General features: G+C 33.2%; 1 protein-coding gene across 4 annotated transcripts in view; it reads left to right on the top strand.

The window, feature by feature from the left end:
- Positions 1–21,965, top strand: part of LOC138698483 (uncharacterized) — an 883,962-nt gene that overhangs the window by 118,678 nt on the left and 743,319 nt on the right. For 2 of the 4 annotated variants that reach the window (XM_069824440.1, XM_069824441.1), the window contains exon 1: positions 13,331–13,578. The exons of the other annotated variants lie outside the window; for them this stretch is intronic. In XM_069824440.1, the coding sequence (XP_069680541.1) occupies positions 13,523–13,578 (56 nt within the window). In that variant the 5' untranslated portion in view covers positions 13,331–13,522. Of the gene's footprint in view, positions 1–13,330; positions 13,579–21,965 lie in introns of those variants that run through there. 4 annotated transcript variants of the gene reach the window in all.

The raw sequence follows: 21,965 nt of genomic DNA, 5'->3' as shown, positions 1-21,965 counted from the left end.
TCACAATAAACCGGAAACGAGAATCGGATCGAAAACGAAAACGGTAAAATTGTTAAAATGTGTACATTTAAATGTGAGCATTCACAATTAACGAAAAGCTTGCCGGAATCCAGGATCGGGAACGGAGAGTTGGCCAAGTTTCAACTTTGGCGTTCACGTTTCCGATCACAGTCCACTAGATTCATTCTATTGTCATCTAAAAGCTATTTTGTCGTCATATATTTTGTAGCAAGAAGACCGTGACATACCCTATGAATTGTTTTGTTCTGTGCTATGCATCATGGAGCAAGTTTTATTTGATGAGATTCTAATGTTGAGTGTTGAGGAAAATCCTCACGTTTACGAAAAGCGGCGCGCCTCGTATAAAGATGAGAAAATGAAGGAGAATACGTGGCTTTCAATAGCTGCGTCTTTGAACACCGATCGTAAGTGAATCATATTTTATTACTGTATTGGTTGAATTACACACTACATATTCATGCTTCAATTCAATAACTACTGTTGTGTTCATTTTTGTTCTATTACAAATGTTTCTTCTCTAATTATTTTACGTTATGGTAGACTTAAATAGGTGGTGATAATAAAGATGCATGGGCATATTTATAGTACCGTACCTAATGAAATGTTTCAGTTGAAATTTGGAAGTTGGTTAACCTGTGTTTATGTTCGCTGCCTTGTACTCATAAGAGAACGCCATTAGTCAATTATACACAAATAACACCAGAATGCGTAATATCGACTTTACATATCGTTATTGACATGCATATCGATATGCATAGTCATCTACGTTCTCGGTTTATTGTGAATCAAAAATTCTCATATTCACGTCCTCTGCTTCTCGTTTTCATTCTGGTTCTCGTTCCCCGTTTATTGTGAACCAGCCTTAATTCTTCTCGGGTTCTCAGCCAGGTGAGTTGGATATTTGCTTCCAAGCTTTCGACGACTAGCTCTGCCATCTTCTTCATGGAATGAAGTGATGTGGGACCATGTCTAGCCGGCATATATGCAATAGTAGGGCTTCCCGCTACGGGCCAATCAGGAGCTATTTCCTAGTCCCGACCGCCAGGCGCATTCTGGTTGGTGGAAGCGGTAGCCAATCAGGAGCTACTTGCTGGTCCCGACTGTCTGCCGTGTGCTGGTGGTCTAAGCGTATTGATGGCAGGTTTCCATGCTGTACTCAGCTGTAGACCCCCGTCTCTGTTGAAATTATTGCCATCTAGCTGGACTTGGTTATCAAGGAAGCCAACTCACCTGGCTGAGAACCCGAGAAGAGTTATTCTACATACTCAACTGTTTATAAAAAAAAAACATGGCTGTGTAATTATCGTTCGATGAACGTTAAGTGGATACTGAAATATTATTGGAAAGTGGAGAATGTTGTTGAGGTTCAACGACGTTGGAGGGTTGATTTGGAACACAACCACCAACAAGGTTAACTATCACAAGAATCCTAGACAAGTTTTAAGTCGACGGAACGGTGCAAGATGTGTTGAAATGGCGGCGCGGAAGAAAGAGAAGTTCCACCGATAACGAGAGTGTTGATGCAGTCATGCAGGCTTTTGCACAATCCAAAAAAGTCAACGATGCAATGTTCTCGTGAGATTGGTATCAGCAAATCAAGTGTTCATCGAATTTTGCGAGCTCAAAAATGGAAGGCTTACATTTCGAGACTTGTCCATACACTAAACGACCCAGAGATGGATAGGACGAAGAGGAAGCCCTGCGGAGTTCCCGCCTCGATTTCCGAATTTAACCCCTCCAGACTTCTACCTATGGGGAGCTCTAAAGGACACAGTGTACACCACAAAACCACAAACACTGGAGGAACTGAGAGTTCAGATTGAACATGCCTTTAATGATATTCCATTAGCAACAATTCAGTTGGTGTGTCGCTCTGTTCTATGTCGTTGTTGAGAGTATACTGTGGCATAATTATACAGTATCCCAAATTGATGTATACACTCTTTGAAATACTATTTCACAGCAAAGAAATGAGATAGAAATACCTACGATTTTTGCTGTTTATGATTCAGAAGGCAGAGGAAAGCATGAAAACATGTTCATCTGTTTATAAACAAACATGGCGGTGAAATTATCGTTCGATGAACGTAAATGGATAATGAAATGTTATTGGAAAGTGGAGAATGTTGTTGAGGTTCAACGACGTTGGAGGGTTGAATTTGGAACACAACCACCAACAAGGTTAACTATCACAAGAATCCGAGACAAATTTGAAGTCGACGGAACGGCGCGAGATGTGTTGAAAGGGCGGTGCGGAAGAAAAAGAAGTTCCACCGATAACGAGAGTGTTGATGCAGTCATGCAGGCTTTTGCACATTCCCCAAAGAAGTCATTGCGGTAATGTTCTCGTGAGATTGGTATCAGCAAATCAAGTGTACATCGAATTTTGAGAGCTCAAAAATGAAATCTTTACATTTTGAGACTTGTCTACGCACTAAATGAGGACGATTCAGAGACGGATAGGACGAAGAGGAAGTGCTGCGGAGTTCCCGCCTCGATTTCCGGATTTAACCCCTCCAGACTTCTACCTATGGGGAGCTCTCAAGGACACAGTGTACTGCACAAAACCACAAAAACTGGAGGAACTGAGAGTTCAGATTGAACATGTCTGTAATGGTATTCCATTAGCAACAATCCAGTCGGTATGTCGTTCTGTTGTACGTCGTTGTTGGGAGTATACTGTGACGGAAGAGGGCCATTTTGAACATGTACGGGCTTAACCCTTAAATTCGCAAAGTATCCTATATGATACGACAGATGAATAGGCTATATGTTATAATTTTAATAGAACAGTATAAAAATATTGGTAGGAAAATTAAAATTTCACAATACTATAATATTATACAACATTTATAAATATGGATATTGCGATAGTTGTTTTCTTTACAGTCCGATACGGTTTAATAAACTAGTGTGAGAGATGACGTTTTGCCAATTTAAAGGTTAAGGAATATAAACAAAACCTCAAAAATGATATTTCTGTCTCATCTCGTTGCTCAGAAATAATGTTTCAAAATGTGTATAGGTACATCAATTTGGGACACTCTATATTGACAATTATCTCTTTCATTGATCGTTCATTGTTCACTATTTTTCATTCTTGATTCACCTGCTACTAATTGCCTTTCATTTGTCGTTCATTATTCATTATATCGTCCGTGATTGAGTCGTTACCAATTAAAATGTTTCAGTGATCGTTCATTATCCATCATTCGTGATTCGTCTATTACCAGTTATCACAGGGTTGCCATGTTTTGGCGCTTTACATGATAAAGAGTCATTTTGAATCACTTTTTCATGTTCTCTGCAAAAATTAAATCCGTTTTAGTAAAAAACCCACAGTTTTCATGCAATTCCTTAAGTGCACTGTATTTAAATTGTGCGCGTAATCTTACACTGCAATCGATATAATCTATCGTAAAGTGATTGAACATTTGAGTTGTCTATAAATACACAGAAGCATTACAGTCATATGATGACAATTCTGAAGTGAAATTTATATGTGTAAACTATACTATTTGCCACTAAAGATTGAAGTAGACGTAAACAAACCCGAAATGTATTACTCCGCAATCGCAAGCTGTTACCAAAGCAGCCACCGGGCGCATTATTTTCAGCAAGTGAACACGCAGGGCAGCCATCATCTGATATATTGCAGACAACATTTCAACACATTCATTAAACTAACCCGTACAGCGTGTTCATAACGCGTGCGTCCGCTTCATTTGTAATGTTCGATACTATGATCGTATCTCACCTTCTTTCGAGAAGTTATCATGGCTTAGGTTACATGAGAGGAGAAATCTACACTCACTTTCTCTCTTATATCGAATTATGCACACTTCATCTCCCTATTATTTATTCGCTCGTTTTCATACTCTCTCTCGCTATCATAATATTAATACTCGATCAGAACGCGATAACACGCTAGAAATTCCACTTCACAATCTCTGTATTCCTCATCTTTCACTGTTGCTACCTCTCGTCACTGGAACTCTCTGCCGCCTGAAGTCAAGGGCTGCCGAACATTGAAATCTTTAAAATCCAAGTTAGAAAATTATCTTATGACGAGTTGCCGAACTAACTTACTATTATGACAAGTGTTGTATTGCATGTTTCCACGTATTCATATTTTTTTATGTTCTAGCGATATTTAACTTATTTTACATTTTTGTTTTCATATTTTCCGATAATGATATATCTATAATGTAATAAGTTGAGCTATATATAGTCATAATTTTCCCTACTGTGTGTACTTAAAAATATTGCATTCACTGTATGCTTTGTACTGCATTATTTTATTACTACTATTAGTATTATTATTTTAATATTATTATTATTCTTATTTTTTATCATTATTATTATTATTATTATTATTATTATCAATAATTGTCTTATTTTTTATACTTTGTATGTCTCATTTATTTTGACCTGCTGTTCACAATTTATTATGCTTTTTTATTTCTTTCTACTTACTTGTTGTTTACATTTTATTATTATTATTATTATTATTATTATTATTATTATTATTATTATCTTATTCAGTTTTGTGTATAAAATTGTAGTGTACTTTGTAAATTTGTAGGGTTTTTTGTAACGCAGTTTTACTCCTGGTTGAGTGTTAGAGAAGGCCGTATGGCCTTAACTCTACCAGGTTAAATAAATTATTATTATTATTATTATTATTATTATTATTATTATTATTGTTATTATTATTGTTATTAAAATGGTTATAGAAAGTTAATAACAAAACTTGCATGATTTTAATAACGTTAAAATGTTATTAATATAATAATTAGATTCTACTTACGTCAGTGTGTGAACTCGTATACCATTAATCGTTTCTTGATAGCGGCTCTATCCCCTCCGTATCCGACACAACCACAACACTATAACACACGCTTCGTGTACTGACTGCTTTAACAATAGGCTACTACAATACAATACAAAAATCACTGTCGTCTACCACGAACAAACTGTTGCGACTGAGACATTGTCCTCGACCTCAGATGGTGCGAGAAAGACGAAGTTGGGGATTCACAAAGGCATCTTTCACGTCATCAAGGCATGCATCTCTCATGTGATCGTTCTCGGAACGCACACGCGCTAGAGGCAGGGGGGAGACGAATTTTGTGCTGACACGGTGATTAAAAAACACAGGGATATCGAAGAATTTTCATTAGTTGGATATATGCGCGTTGATATGGAAGAGTTCATTATTTCTCTACTGGGAATAGTAGATTTTCATTTTCTGTAGATTCGTAATTAAATGTTATTCTTTGAAGAGCGGAAAATTTCTTTAATTCTATAGACATTTCTTTGAGGTTGGCAACACTGAATCTCGCACTGTGTTATCAGATGTGCTGTTGTGCTCTGTGAAGCTGGAGGTCACCTTAGGAGAAACTTAATGTCTATTACGCATGCGCGTTGCCATAATATACGTTACAATGATTTATCATGCAATATCTGAAACTACTAATATAAACATATTGTTTAAATCGTAAGAAAGTGTTATTATAAGCATGTTTAATTTACCCATATTCCATGTAGGCCTATATTACACTTTTATTATTTTAGAAGGAACTATTTTAATGTAAGGAAGAAGATGACAAGCATGAGCTTGGAAGCGTTGTGCGTTCAATAGCCAATCAGGAACCATTAAGCCACGTGCATTTATTTACATTTACTTCAATATTTAGTTGGAAAGCAGTGTTGCCAAATGGACGGAAATTCCGTCAAAACTGACGGAATTTCAACGTAACGGACGGGAAAAGAATGTCTTTGACGGGTGACGGATTTTCTGGCGGAAATTACGATTTACATCGTCTTTTTACTTTTTTTTTAGCTGCTGTCATTTTAATTGTTTAATTTTTGGGGGATTTTACTTTTTCTTTGAACAGCCCTACCTATGCCGCATCATGTTAAAGAATCCCGTTTCAAATTTTCTCGTAATCAAGTCAGAGGTTGACGAATTATTATTTTAATCAAGATTGGTAAGTAAGTTGTGTTAAAATTTGGTTTTTATTTGTGTATAGATATATTGAGTTTTTTTATTTTGACGGATTTCCAGGTATTAGACTGACGGGGATACAATTTATATGTTGGCAACACTGCTGGAAAGAGAGTAGAGATGAACAGCGATCGAGAAAGCAAGACTAACAGCGCCCGCACGACAATGTTGTATTGTCTGTAATGAGGCGATAGAAGCGATCCTAGTGGTTAGCAACTATCTATGGATGCAAATTTACTACGTATTGAGCTTCGTGACTGTGGTTGTATCTTTAGTTGAAAAAGTCCGGCATTACTTGCGTTCTCCGAGGCAGATCTCTCATACGCGCGTTAGTTTCGCTGGAATCGATTGAGTTAAGCCCTTTGACGTCGTCTGTTTCATTATTCAGGCACGTGAACATCAAGGGACCGTACAACCTAGACCTACTCTCCTCGCAGGAAGTCCCTGCGCAACTTTAGTGGCCCTGAATCCGGCCATATTGTTACTGATTCTACATTTCCTCAATAAATCAGTCTTTGTAGTAGGATGATCTGCGCTAATTGGCAGCAGCCGGACGAACGCAAAGGCTGTGGGAAGGCCGACAGCCTTGTTCCCGAATATGGAAAAAATATCTGCGACCCGATTTGCTGACCCTATACGGACTTTGTCAGCCTTTATGTAGGTGGAAATCTACTGCAGCATCGATTACTGGTCATTGACAATTCTTTGCTTAGCGTTACTTTCGAAACAGAGAAGATTTTCAGAAACGAATAAATGATACAACGTTAAAGCAAAAATTTAAAGGAAGTCATCGTGTAAGGAAATATGCTAAAAGCAATAGTAATACTATATAATAAAAGCTTCAAGTTCAATCTATAAGATGTATCTATTTTGCAAATGTTTATTTGACAATAACAAATTCCACAATTTGGGACATCTGGCCGAAATCTACGGCTGACCACTAGGATCCAGACTACAAAGCAGAGGTTAAATGAAAAATACAATATGATTGCGGAGAGAATACGAAACAATGATAAATTTAAAAATAAAGTACAATTTGATTTCGTAGAAACATGAGATGAAAATACATTGAAGAGTAATGAAATGCAGTGAAAAAAAAATTACATAGTATTATACAAGTGATTGTGTGAAATGGATAATGAATCTCTCAATACCATTAGACAAAGTTTGTTAATATCCTCATTAGAAAATTTAAGAGAAAGGAGAGTGGTTTTGGTTAACTTAAATGAAGTTCCCCTAGCCCCAAAAGGAAGTCCTTTCACTTCCCATGGATTAATATTCATTTTGTATCTCTCACTGAAGTGAGGAATACATGGGTTTTAAATAGACTTCTTTTCATCGTTAACGTTATTGGCTTGTTGATCATCCTTCTCGAAACGGATAGTGGGGTCAAGAATGAGGCTTCTTTGATTCCAGCGATCGATGGCTATAATGTCTGCTCTTCTCGTTGACCCATTCTCAGCCAAGCAGTGCACTTCTTCGTAAACCTCCATTGTATATGGAATATTAACGTTTCCGCCTTTTCGGCATCAGATATTGTTAAGAAACACGAAATCTAAACCTTGAACAAATTAAAATGTACATAGTATTATGCATGACAAAATGGACTTTCATGAGTTTTATGTAGTTATGTCATATTAATGAAAAATGTTTATTTTGAAAAAGATTTCCAGGAAATGTAAATTTGGAAAAAGTCGATATGATTTCTGGTAGGCTACATATAACTCATGTTACAAAACACATATAAAATAATTAAAATTGACAAAGGTGTTACATATTATATCCTACATTAAGTCATTAACAGAATTATGAATATCAGCAATCAATAAAATATTAGTAAACAGACTCAATTGTTGAATTTGTAATTAATTACCGGGGAATTATGAGTAGAATGGTGATATAATATCAATCCATTTTATATTTAAATAACATTTGTTATAAAATCAACAATAGATAATTGATAAAATTTGAATGCAGTACTTTTCACACGCAATCAATAAGTAAGTTTTCGACCGGATATAATTATTCAAATTTTTGAAAATTTATTAACCACTTAATATCTCTCAGATAAATCATGGAAACATGTACATTTTACAGATTCAAGATTTGATGAATGAAGAACAGCCAAATGTATTGCTAAGCAACTATTAACGATTAATGTAACAGCATGGCAACATACTACGACACATAAGATTTTATCAAATTTTATCAATTATCTATTGTTGATTTTATAACAATAGTAATATACGTTACAAGAGCGGTATGTTGACGTTTTCATGGTCGAGGAAAAGATTGAAAAAGCGAAACGTAGTTGAGCTTTTTTAATTTCCGAGAACATGAAAACAAATATATCGCTCGTGTATCGTACATTATTTTGTGCGAAGATCGTTTATTACATACCTGAAAGACGAATTTCTAATTAGTTGCAATGAAATCTCCATGTTGGTTTCTGTTTAATGACGCCAACTTCGGAACACCAAAATATCTGTTGCTGTAAAATGTTTTCTGTGTTTACTATACTCCAGCAGGCCGTGATATACGTCTGTCTTTCCCCCCCCCCCCCCAGTCTATAAATGCGAACTTAAAACAAACGGTAAGGTTATGTAATGATTTATTTTTCATTTTAATATTTTAACAATATTATTTATATAACATATTGCAGTAATAACATCGGCATCTGGAATCTCGTTGATTTTTTCACGGCTTCTTTAATGTTACTTGTATCAGGAATGCAATAAGTTTCGTGGAATAGTAGACTTTACTTAATTTTTGAAAATATTTAAAAGTAATAATTAACATTGCAATTTAGGTGAAATTGCAGTGGTAAGTTTCCAATTTATAATTATTACTATGTTAAACGTCTCTAAAAATAATATGTTAAAAGCCTAAAGCAGTAAAATGAATGTCGCGCTTAAGCGGTAAGAAGAGGGAAATTGTTATGTGTGTTAGGTTGGGAATACTGAATGTGATATTTCACACTTACCGCGTATTGGTTCTGTGCGGAAAACAAGCAAATACGCACGATCTCGCACAAATGTTATTTAAATATAAAATGGATTGATATTATATCACCATTCCACTAATAATTCCCCGGTAATTAATTACAAATTCAACAATTGAGTCTTTTTACCAATATTTTATTAATTGCTGATATTCGTAATTCTGTTAATGACTTAATGCAGGATATAATATGTAACACCTTTGTCAATTTTAATTATTTTATATGTGTTTTGTAACATGAGTTATATGTACCAAAAATCGTATCGACTTTTTCTAAATTTATATTTCCTGGAAGTCTTTTTCAAAATAAACCTTTTTCAATAATATGACATAATTACATAAAACTCATGAAAGTCCATTTCGTCATGCATAATCTAAGTACATTTTAATTTGTTCAAGTTTTAGATTTCGTGTTTCTTAACAATATCTTATGATGCCGAAAAGGCGAAAACGTTAATATTTCATATACAAAGCAAATAAACATTTGCAAAATAGATAAATCTTATAGATTAAACTTGAAACTTTTATTATATTGACCTAGATTTATCTGAAAACAAAATGAATTGTGAAATAGTAATACTACTTATTTAAATGACTTTTTAAGAACCCTGAGGTTCATTGCCGTCCTCACATAAGCCCGCAGTCGGTCCCTATACTGAGCAAGATTAATCCATTCCTGCCATCATATCCCACCTTCCTTAAATCCATTTTAATATTCTCCTCCCATCTACGTCTCGACCTCCCCAAAGGTCTTTTTCCCCTCTGATGTTTCAACTAACACTTTGTATGTATTTTTGGATTCACCCATTAACTAATATCAGATATCACCAAAGAGGGTAGAGCCATAATGTCATGTACTGAAATAATAATAATAATAATAATAATAATAATAATAATAATAATAATAATAATAATAATAATAACGATATGGTAATAACAATAACAATGTATTGCTTGCAAATCAAGATTTTCAGGTATAACTCCCTGTAAAGTTGATTTGAATAATTTCGAGGGAAAAATTGTTCCGGAGCCGGGTATCGAACCCGGGACCTTTGGTTTAACGTACCAACTCGTCAACATTGGTACGTTAAACCAAAGGTCCCGGGTTCGATACCCGGCTCCGGAACAATTTTCCCCTCGAAATTATTCAATGTATTGCTTATTTACCACATCTCATCTTTATGTTGGGAGGTGTTTTCTAAATGGTTCAATAATTCGTGAAAGGGTATATTTTCCTCCTGAATCTCTCTCACGTCATGTTGGTAATTAGTAGATTAATATGATCTAATATTAAAATGTATTTTGTGTAACAATATGAAATTCATTGCTTTGACTAAACAGTTGACGAGACCTAACCTAAAAATGTATTTTGTTCCATCACGTGAAATGATTAGTACAAATCCCGAAAACCGAATGCCACTTTGAAATGTATTCTTAAGAATACTTACTCCTGATAATTTTGCGCATAATTCCTTCTTCATTTTCTTTCTTCAGTTCATTATACATATGAAGTATAGATTCCTGAAGGCTACTCTGAATGGCACACGCTTCCTTTCTTGGAAAAGTCACTGCTATGCTATTTCCTCTCTTTGACATTATTTATTGTAATAAAAATCTAAAAACGAAATACATTAATTAAAATGTTAAATGGTATTTCTATCAATTACCCAAGGGCACATATCACACCAAGTATATTATAGCCTATTTATTTATACTAGCCTGACTATAATATTGAATTGTAACCTCAACGCAACATATAAAATAGCTATTACGTATGTTCAAATTTCATTAGCTTCCAGTAATCCGCTCAGAAGTCTAGAACAAATAAATAAATAAATAAATAAATAAATAAATAAATAAATAAATAAATAAATAAATAAATAAATAAATAAATAAATAAATAAATAAATAAGTAAATAAATAAATAAATAAATAAATAATATGTGAGTAAATAAATAAACATGTGAGTGAATAAGTGAGTAAATGAGTAAATAAATAAATATATAAGTGAGTAAATAAGTAAATTAAATAAATAAATAAATGAATAAATACACAAATAAATATATAAATGAATAAATAAACAAATAAATAAGTAAATAAATAAATAAATAATATGTGAGTAAATAAATAAACATGTGAGTAAATAAGTGAGTAAATGAGTAAATTAAATAAATAAATAAATAAATGAATAAATACACAAATAAATATATAAATGAATAAATAAATAAATAAATAATATGTGAGTAAATAAATAAACATGTGAGTAAATAAGTAAATAAATAAATATGTAAGTGAGTAAATGAGTAAATTAAATAAATAAATAAATGAATAAATACACAAATAAATATATAAATGAATAAATAAACAAATAAACAAGTAAATAAATAAATAAATAAATAAATAAATAAATAATATGTGAGTAAATAAATAAACATGTGAGTAAATAAGTGAGTAAATGAGTAAATAAATAAATATGTGAGTAAATGAGTAAATTAAATAAATAAATAAATGAATAAATAGACAAATAAATATATAAATGAATAAATAAATAAATAAATGAATAAATAAATAAATAAATAAATAAATAATATGTGAGTAAATAAATAAACATGTGAGTAAATGAGTAAATAAATAAATATGTAAGTGAGTAAATGAGTAAATTAAATAAATAAATGAATAAATACACAAATAAATATATAAATAAATAAATAATATGTGAGTAAATAAATAAACATGTGAGTAAATAAGTGAGTAAATGAGTAAATAAATAAATATGTAAGTGAGTAAATGAGTAAATTAAATAAATAAATAAATGAATAAATACACAAATAAATATATAAATAAATAAATAAATAATATGTGAGTAAATAAATAAACATGTGAGCAAATAAGTGAGTAAATGAGTAAATAAATAAATATGTGAGTAAATGAGTAAATTAAATAAATAAATAAATGAATAAATACACAAATAAATATATAAATGAATAAATAAATAAATAAATAATATGTGAGTAAATAAATAAACATGTGAGTAAATAAGTGAGTAAATGAGTAAATAAATAAATATGTAAGTGAGTAAATGAGTAAATTAAATAAATAAATAAATGAATAAATACACAAATAAATATATAAATAAATAAATAAATAAATAATATGTGAGTAAATAAATAAACATGTGAGTAAATAAGTGAGTAAATGAGTAAATAAATAAATATGTGAGTAAATGAGTAAATTAAATAAATAAATGAATAAATACACAAATAAATATATAAATGAATAAATAAATAAATAAAGAGATAAATAAATTAAATAAGTAAATGAATAAATAAATAAGTAAATGAATAAATAAACATGAAAGAGAGAGTGAATCGGATAAGTGACGTTAATAAAACAGGAAACAAGAAAATAGTAGTTGGATAAAGATTACAATCCATTTCTAGAATTCCAGTTATGCTAATTGTATTTTTTTATTATGGAGCGGTTACATATATATATATATATATATATATATATATATATATATATATATATATATAATTTTAAAGTTACAAGCAATTGCACTTTACAATTCAAATTTTACAAAATAAACTGTAATTCTTAATTATATTTAACAATACAATCTAACCTTATAATTTGATAGCCATTCATATTTTTATAGGTTACGTTTTTTATGAATAAAAAAATACGCGTTTAACCAAGAACTTTTGTGAAGCATTAAAGTCTTTTGAAGTTCACGTCTTTTTCTATATTTTTCCATGAGGCACTACAGCGTTCATAAATGTTGCCTTTTTTTTAAATTTAACTTTAAACTAAATACAAATCAACAAATACTCAGAACTGAGCCTACTACAAACTATACTCAGAATAACATGAGAAAGGAATTATAAAAATGAGAATATACTAACTTTTATTCTTATCAGATGTGAGTATATATTCTGTACAAGATGGACACTTAAGTATAATTATTCTACAATACTTCCAGGTTATGAATATGTAATAAAAATGAGTAGGTACTCAAAGGTTTTTTATTCTTACTAAAAAGAGTATTTACTAAAAAAATCTAGTATATACTGTATACTCATTTTTATTCTTATCACCCATTGTTCTTCATCACTTTCCGTACTTCTGCAAAGTCTCTCATAAGAAACAATGTAATCGTATGTTCATTACAAGGGTATTACAGAGGTAGCATGGTAACGACAGTATTACAATGCCCTGGACTGCAATAAAAGTGTACCCAGGACTTTCTGCATCCGTCGCATGTTGGGGTGAGAGAGAAAGAGACTGTGCAAGGTTCTGAGATGGAAAGTTAATCAACAAGTGAGTTTCATAGTTCGGTGCGGCGGAGATTTCTTTGCGCATGCGTGGATCAGCACTAAGCCAGGTAGTTCTACTGGAGACAACATGTCGTCCCGTCGGCGTGTAGCAGCCTGGAGTCGGTTTATGTTTTGTGTACGTGTGTTTCAGTTGTGTTAAGAAAGTGAAACCGCCATGTCTGTTGATACAACGTGTGATCACCGACTGAATCATCACAAAGTCTTAAATGTGTAAGTTCTACCTCGTCATCAATTCCATTAAAATATATTTCCAGCGCTTAGCGTGAACTGTTTGAAAGTGGTAGAGGCGGTGAACCAAGGTGCAACCTTGAAAGACTGTTATGGTCTGTTCAGGTTAAGAAAAAAGTTTCTTGTGCCCCCCCCCCCCCCCACAACCTCGGCCAAACCTTCTTTGGAGAATTCCAGAAGTCTTTTTTGCATACATTATTTAGTGTATATAGTAAATCAGTGTCTTTTAACATATTCCTTTCAAGTGTAAATTGTTTTGATTGCTACTTGCAGACAGGTCCCGTTGTTATGGTAACCTTTCTGAACTCGTACACGTTAATAACCTCTCAAAAGAGATGCTTTACTGACTGAATGTCATTCGCTGCGGAAACAAAAGACGACCCATAGCAACAGGTGCGCGCACTTGGTTACAGTACTGGTTTTGTTATATCGTTATGTGTACGTGGCTGCTAATGTGTTATATTGCGTTCGATTACGTTTGTAGAAATCAAAGTTTTCCGACTTTGTCGTAATGATAGGTTTTAAAGTGCGATTTCGGCAGTTACTGGAATATTTTATCGGGTAATCGTGAATTTCGTGTGAACTAGCTTGTGTTCGGGGACAGCCCGGCAGTTCTTATAAATAACAATTTTGTACTAAAATACAATATAACAAAAATTTAATAAAATTACAATACATTTGATACAATAATTCTGTGGCCGGGAGGAAAATGGTCTTAAGTAAAAATTTTATACTTTTCAGGAGAGCAATAGAAAGATTGAAATTGGTGTCAATTATAGAGTTCTTTTAATTAAGAGGTTTTTCCTGAATATTATTTGTTTATATTTCTTCTTAAATAGGTAATGTTGCTCATTTAACAATTTTCTTGATTATTTCCAAAAATAGCCGCACTTAAGCCCTTTTACGACTACAACTCAAACTGAGAAGAAGGGACTGTTTAAACATAAGACCTTTTCATGTCGAAATAAATAGGAAATGTAAATTATTAGGAATGAAAAATGGGTCTTAAACAATATAGGACTGTTTACCTGCTGCTTAAAGTTTTAAAAGGAAAGGGCATCAGTATGTGATAAAATAGCTAAAATACAAGTTAGACCTTTTTAATAGGGAAGCATGGAATGTAAACATGTTGTTTGTAAGGAATGAAGTGTTAAATATTCTTAAGTCCATTATTCTGTGTGTGCTCGATTCAAAAAATACTTAGGACATTTGGTAACGCTCTGTAAATCCAGTCAGGAGTCTTATTTGACTTCAACCGTTTTACCAGATTGTAGATAATTGTTTCCGCTTTCAGAATATATAAAAATCTCATTTTCACAAAAATTTGACTTAAGACCTTCTACCTCCCGGCCACAGAATTACAAAACAGGAATTACTAAGATAATAAACGCAACAAAATCGGGAACAGAATATAAATTTGAAAGAGTAAATGTTTTGATGTTAAGAAAAAAAAACATGAATACTAAACAATTTGCTTAATTCTATTCTTAACTTTATCAAACTTAAAATTCAAGAGTCCATTGCAATAATGATGGATGTCACTTTCTTGTCGAAAATGAACCAAGACTGTCAATGCATAAGCCATATAGAATGTACATAGAGAGTTGTATGGCATTAACACTGATGGTCATTGTCCAGTAATGATCAGAAAATCACAGTTAAGCTTTGAGCGCTAAGCATTTCAAACTTTCAATTGCTTCTCCTGCAAAATGTATTCCAAATGACATCCGTCATTCTTGCAGTGGACTCTTCAATTGTGTAGGTCTGGATTTATTATTAATGCGAAGTAATATTTATAAAACAAAGTAACAAATTGCGATTCTGAAATTTGTACATATCATAATCCTGAGTTTTAATTATTTTGACATTACAAATACGGGAAAAAGGAAAAACTGGCGGACGTGAATTCCACTATGCGATTCTTTGGCCAAAATCAAGGGTCATATTAATGTTTGCCAAACCGGCAACTAATTATGGCTGATGCGAAGTGGACAGAAGTGGTTGTCATGTGCCTCAAATTATATTCCAAATTAATACTGTTGTGGTAGCTAACATTACAAAGGCGATTTGGCAATGAGAAGTAATGGATAATGGAAAATAATACAACCACCTGTGTTGATTTCTCGGCAGCCATATTTAATAACCGGTTTCTCTGAATTACGAAATCAAAACACTTCTGTTTACATAAACATCCGATCTTGCGTATTTTTCCGCAAAATAAAAGTTTGAAATGTCGGACGATGTTTTATATATTACAAAGCGCTAAAAAATGTGGTTAGTTTTCTGTAGTCCATGGATAATCATGTTTTTGCACATTAGAATGTGTTATACGTAACGATCAGTTTCACAAAGTGAGCACATGCATTTGCCGTTCTCTGGTAGTGGGTGGAAAGTAATTGCTTTTTCATATCCCATGATGCAATCCGTGCATTATTGTAGTCTGACATTAAAACAGTTTTATTAATATCACGCAATAGTTGTTCGTAGGTTTCGATTTGTATGTGGCTATCCTTTCGGCGCAGAAAACTCTGGGTTCAGTTCCACGTTTCGTTTATTCTTTTGTTAAAGACATAAATGAAAGTACAGACCTGTTAGATAAGTTTCAAAATAATTAAAGATTATTGCAGTCATTTAATTTAGTTTAATTTAAAGCTCAATTTAAAATTTGTGTATTCATATTGAATATTCTGAAATAGGCCTATGTTTTTTTATCGAACAGATTCAATATCTTATTATTATTATTATTATTATTATTATTATTATTATTATTATTATTATTATTATACCAAGACTTTAGTTTATATGACATCATTTCATTTTCGGCCAATGAAGTGTAAAGAAATTTTGAATTCCAACCAATCACAGTCGTACATCGCGATAATTTCTGCAGCTCGATTTATCAATTTCAATTTATCGCATGGTCGTTCTTTCTTCAGTCAGTGTCGCCAGCTGTTTCCACGTAAATCGACGAGCATAAATCCATTGTACTAAATAAAGTGCGAAATCCTACTTCCACATCTATATCTTCATCTTCTAGTTCCATGTTCATTGCATCTAAAGAAAATGACACTCCTTCATAACAATAATTGTTCATTTAATTAATGTATTAATCAGGTTATTTGTAATTATATTATAAAGTGTTTAAATTGAATTATGATTTCAGGAGATCATGAAAACGTATTTCTGTTATAATAACAAGAGAAAAGCGCAGTACATGTAATTAACATTTTTAAACCTGTATTTCACATTTCTCAATTGGCATTACTGGATATAACATTCAATTTCTTCATTGCAGTAATCGTTATTCATCTATTTCGACTTCACAATATCTGAATAGGTTAAGTATTCAGAAATATGCAATTATTAACATTTTGTGAGCGAATTTTAGAGATATATTATTTACATTTTTATTTTATTCACGAAATAGTCCTAATAAATTTCACTCGAGGTCTAGATTTCCCAAATAAATCCACTCGCTTCGCTCGTGAATTCATCGGCAAATCTCAGACTTCTTGCGACATTACGATAGGTAATTGAAATATATTTTAAACTCAGAATGTTCTTTTAATTTTACATAATACGTAATTCAGGATAGAGTGAATCAATTTCCACATCAGATTTTATTTAGTACTTACGGTTCGTGATGTAGAAAGTAGAGTTGATTTTAAAACGATGTCATTAATTAAATTTGCTGCTTTGCAGAAGTATCTCAATACGTATATAGGCCTACATCTATGTTCTGAAGCATAGGCTTCTAAAATATTCATCCATTATTAATGTGTTTACATGATGTTATTTGTCTCTCAGACTTTTGCAACTAATTTCAGCGGGTAATCGAAGTCCAGAATAATTTATTTGAATGTAACGTAGCTAAGTTACTTCTTGTATTTGTGCCGCAAATATAAGTTCATAGCTTAAGTTGTCTATTGTTTTTCACTACAAATAACGCATGCGCCCTGGAACAAAATAATAATGGAGAACTATCTTCGATTAATTATCGATTGCATGAACATCGCAAGTATTATTAAAGTTCGAATGATTCTTAACAAAGAATACATGCAGCCAGGACCAAACAATTGAAAGCGATGTTCGTTAATCACCGAGAGCATGAACTTGAACATACACATGCGGCCAGGACCGAAACAACGAAAACGATTTTCATTTATTACCGATTGCATGAACATCGCAAGTTCAGTATTATAAACTGTTGACTGATTCTGAACACAGAATACATGCAGCCAGGATCAAACAATTTAAAACGGTATTCTATTAATTACCGGCCGGGTACCTCAGTTGGTAGAGCAGCTGGCTACGGACTGGAAGGTCCGGGGTTCGATCCCAGGTGGTGACAGGATTTTTTCTTGTTGCCAAACTTTCAGAACGGCCCCAAGGTTCACTCAGCCTTCTATAAAATTGAGTACCGGCTCGGGGGTAAAAGGCGGTCAGAGCGTGGTGCCGACCACACCACCTCATTCTAGTGCCGAGGTCATGGAAAGCATGGGGCTCTACCTCCATGCTCCCCAAGTGCCTTCATGGCATGTTACGGGGATACCTTTACCGAATGCATGAACATGGCAATTTTATGAAGTGTGGAAATTGTCAACAAAGAATATAGTGAGGATCACATATGAACAGTTCCTAAACAGCAAATATTGCCGTCTTGTCAGTGCTGTCAACTGTTACCAGATATCACACGATCCTACGTACTAAATGACTTATTTACTTACCGTACTTAATGTTGGAAGGTTAGTCTAAATAATTCAATAATTTGTAACATATTTTCGTAAGCAAACTATACGAGAAAGTATTTTGTCTGGCAATTCGAAATTCATTTGTTTGACTAAACAACTGGCTCCCGAGACCTAACCTAAAAATGTATTTTGTTTGACCACATGAAATTATTAGTACTAACTTCGAAAACTTACCTGTTTGTAGTTTTGAATTATAACCACAACCCAACACATAAAATAACTATTATGTATTAATATTAATACTGATATTAATTAATTATTAGTATCTTCAAATTTCACTACTTCCCAGTAACCTGCCCAGATATATAGTACAATTTTATTTTCATGGAACTCCAGTACCGACAAATATTGTCGATATTTGTCTCAGCTGCCAACATACCAGTTTCAAAATCACTACCATTTGTAGTACTTGTCAGTATCGAAATTCGAAATGAAGTTGGCAAAAGAAAATACAACCTGCAAACTAGAAAATCACCATAATCCACTAGCATATGTAGTAATGGGGGGAAAAGTTGTTAGGTTTCAGCCTTAGTAAGCTGACCCGCAATATACATGCGGCCAGGATCAAACAGTCGGAAAAGATCTTCATTAGTCATAGAATGCATGAACATATAATTATTATAATATGCGAAAATGTTACCGATTGTATGAACATCACAAACATTGTACAGTAAAGCATCGAATCATAGCCATCTTATATTAACAACCCATTTTCGTACACTTGGAAACGTTGCTACGCAGCATTATGGTGGTCCGATTGCAGAAAGTATAGCAGACGACACATTTACGAAATATGTTTAAAATTTCGTTTTTAATAATTTCGTTGGAACTGAAAAAGCTTATGAACGATTTCAACATGAAAGTGATTAATGATCTTATACATTTTATTAGATAATATAAACATAAAACATGAATTTAGTGGTACGTGCAGTTGTGGTGTACGCTATTAGTAATCAAGCTATAAGCACAGCCTACAGTCACGAAGCTTGAGTTGTTGAGGGTACTAGGAAGAATAGGCTGTGCCGATACTATTTCGCATTGTCTGTGATGAGGCGATAGTAGCGATCCTAGTGGTTAGCAACTATCTATGGATGCATATTCCCTACGTATTGAGCTTCGTGACTGTATATACTAGACTGTGCTGTAAGTTAGACCTAATTATTTCTGCAACACACTACGCCAGTGGTTCCCAAACTTTTTTGATCGTGAATCCCTTTCGACTCTAGTAAAGATTCATGGGTCCTCAAATTAAATTAAATTAAATGCTAGATTAATACAGATATAAATTTAATATGCCACCATATTTATATTCTGTACGTATTTAATATCGACAATATGTATACAACTACATTAATTAACATGCATAGCCATGAGTTCACAAACATGAAGTAGTATTTATAAACTGCGTGTATTTTTTTCATACTTTCATGCATTATTATAAAAAAATACCTTCAAATTGCTAATGTGAAGAACGGTGTTGTTTCCTCGTCTAACAAATTTCTTTCAAGTTGGGAGAGATGGAAGAAAGTTGAATTTTCAGATCAGAGAATATAATTTGTATCTTAACCCTAAGTTCGAACTAAAACCCACGAGTATGATATGTTCATAAGTGCACAAGTACCTTTCAATACTACACTCATTTCGCTGTCAACTCACTCACTGCACTGGAACTACGACACATTTCACTGATTCTATCCTGATTTCACTAACACTTCAAAAAAATCGAAACTCGAAAAATCGAAAGAGAATTGGGAGGACAAATTTAAAAGGTACGCAAAACGCGTCCTTGCAAGAGGTTGGGGCTGTACAAAACTAAATATGTGAGATCCAAGCCTGTTGGCCATTAGTCTCACTCCGGGTTACGCTGCTCCACTGAAGGAGCTCTAGAAAACTTTGAAGGGGAAGCCGAAATTGGACGTAACCTCTTAGGTATCACATACGCGAGGGGGACGGAGATTTGATCAAGTGATCACGGAACGGGGCGAGGAGGAGGTGGCTGGTGTTTGCCGTTAGGATGGCAAGACGCTGTCATCTGTTGTTGGATGACAAGGCATGTGAAGGCCGTCGGAAGAAGCGCCGTGAAATCTAAATCTGCAATTTGGGAGGTCCCTGTCCTTTCAAATTGCGACTAATTGAGTGACTTCGTACATTTAATAGACAATTTATAGGTTCTGAACTAGGGCATACGTCGTTTACAAGAAAAGGGGAACATATATGGGGAAGGGCAATAGGTCCGTGGCCCATTTCTTATAGGACTCATCCCGACATTTGTCTTACGCCTTAGGAAAACCGCGGAATACCTTAGGCAGGATGAGTTGTCTCATATATAAGAGACTAGCCAGTTTGGCTATTATGTAGGAGGTGATTGTTCACTGTTCAAATACTTTGCACTGCCACTATAAACTATGAAACTTCACTGACACACACACACTTCACTTACACAACACACTTCTTCCCTGATACAACACTTCAAATAACAAAACATCAATTACACCCTTGATAATAAATAAATAAAATAAAATAAAATAAATAATAAATAAATAAGTAAATGAATAAAAATATAAATAAATACATAAGCAAACAAATAAAATAAATAACCAAATAAATAAATAAAATAAATATTTATGTAAATAAATGAGTAAATAAAATAACTAAGTAAATAAATTAGTAAGTAAATGAGTAAATAAGTGAATGAATGAAGAAATGAATGAATCAATTTTGAAATACTGGAATAAATACTGAACCATATAACTTACAACATGAATGAAGTAAAGAAAAATAGGCTAACCCAATCATTAAATGCATAAAAAACAAATAACTAATCAAAATAAACAATTAGAATTCGTATTTGTGTGTCATATCTTCGGAAGCTGCAGCACTCCGCGGATTATGATAAGGCCGAAGACTACTCGGTTCGTCAAGGCGCTGAACCTGTTTTACAGGGAAACTGCTTACGTCACAGCCGGTCCGCGCAGCTTGTACATTGCCATTAATTAACCTAAAAGGCAATTGAGGGTTAAGAAACAACGGAAGATCAAGTCCGCACACGTCCGTTCAACCTGGCCGTGATATTTCCGAGAACAATGGAGTGGGCGGTTGGAGACTCAGACCGGAATCCGGATCCGAGGACAAGGCGTCATACCTCGTCTGAATTTGAGACGTTCGGGTTACCAATAGTTGAAAGCGGAAAATATTACTCGGTTTGACTTCAGACTTCCATTACATCGTCAAGGAAATAGCGTTGCTATATATACAGCGGGCCAAAAAAAGAAAAAAGGCACAAAATTAGAAATACTCTATTTTCGGAAATACATAACATTAATTTATAATGAATGAAAGAGCAGACTTTAAAGAAGAGCAAGAGTTTTTCTTATTATTTTTTTTTGAGGCTCAATTAAAATATTGTGAAGGTCAATACACAATGATGCGAAAAATCTGGTTTTCGAAGACAATTTATTACTTTAAAATGCAGAAACTGAATGTTGGTAAAATTAATAATAATTAATGATCTTTCAAATAATTTCAGTTGTAAAGAATTTTAATAATAGCCTTCCACCCTTGACAAAATTCTGCATACGCACTGGCGGTATTAATTTCAATTTTAAACTCAAATGTGTC

Source organism: Periplaneta americana, chromosome 4 (genome assembly GCF_040183065.1).
Source record: "Periplaneta americana isolate PAMFEO1 chromosome 4, P.americana_PAMFEO1_priV1, whole genome shotgun sequence".
NCBI classification, from domain to species: domain Eukaryota; kingdom Metazoa; phylum Arthropoda; class Insecta; order Blattodea; family Blattidae; genus Periplaneta; species Periplaneta americana.
The sequence above is the reverse complement of the archived record's forward strand: the minus strand, read 5'-3'. Positions and strand labels throughout refer to the sequence as shown.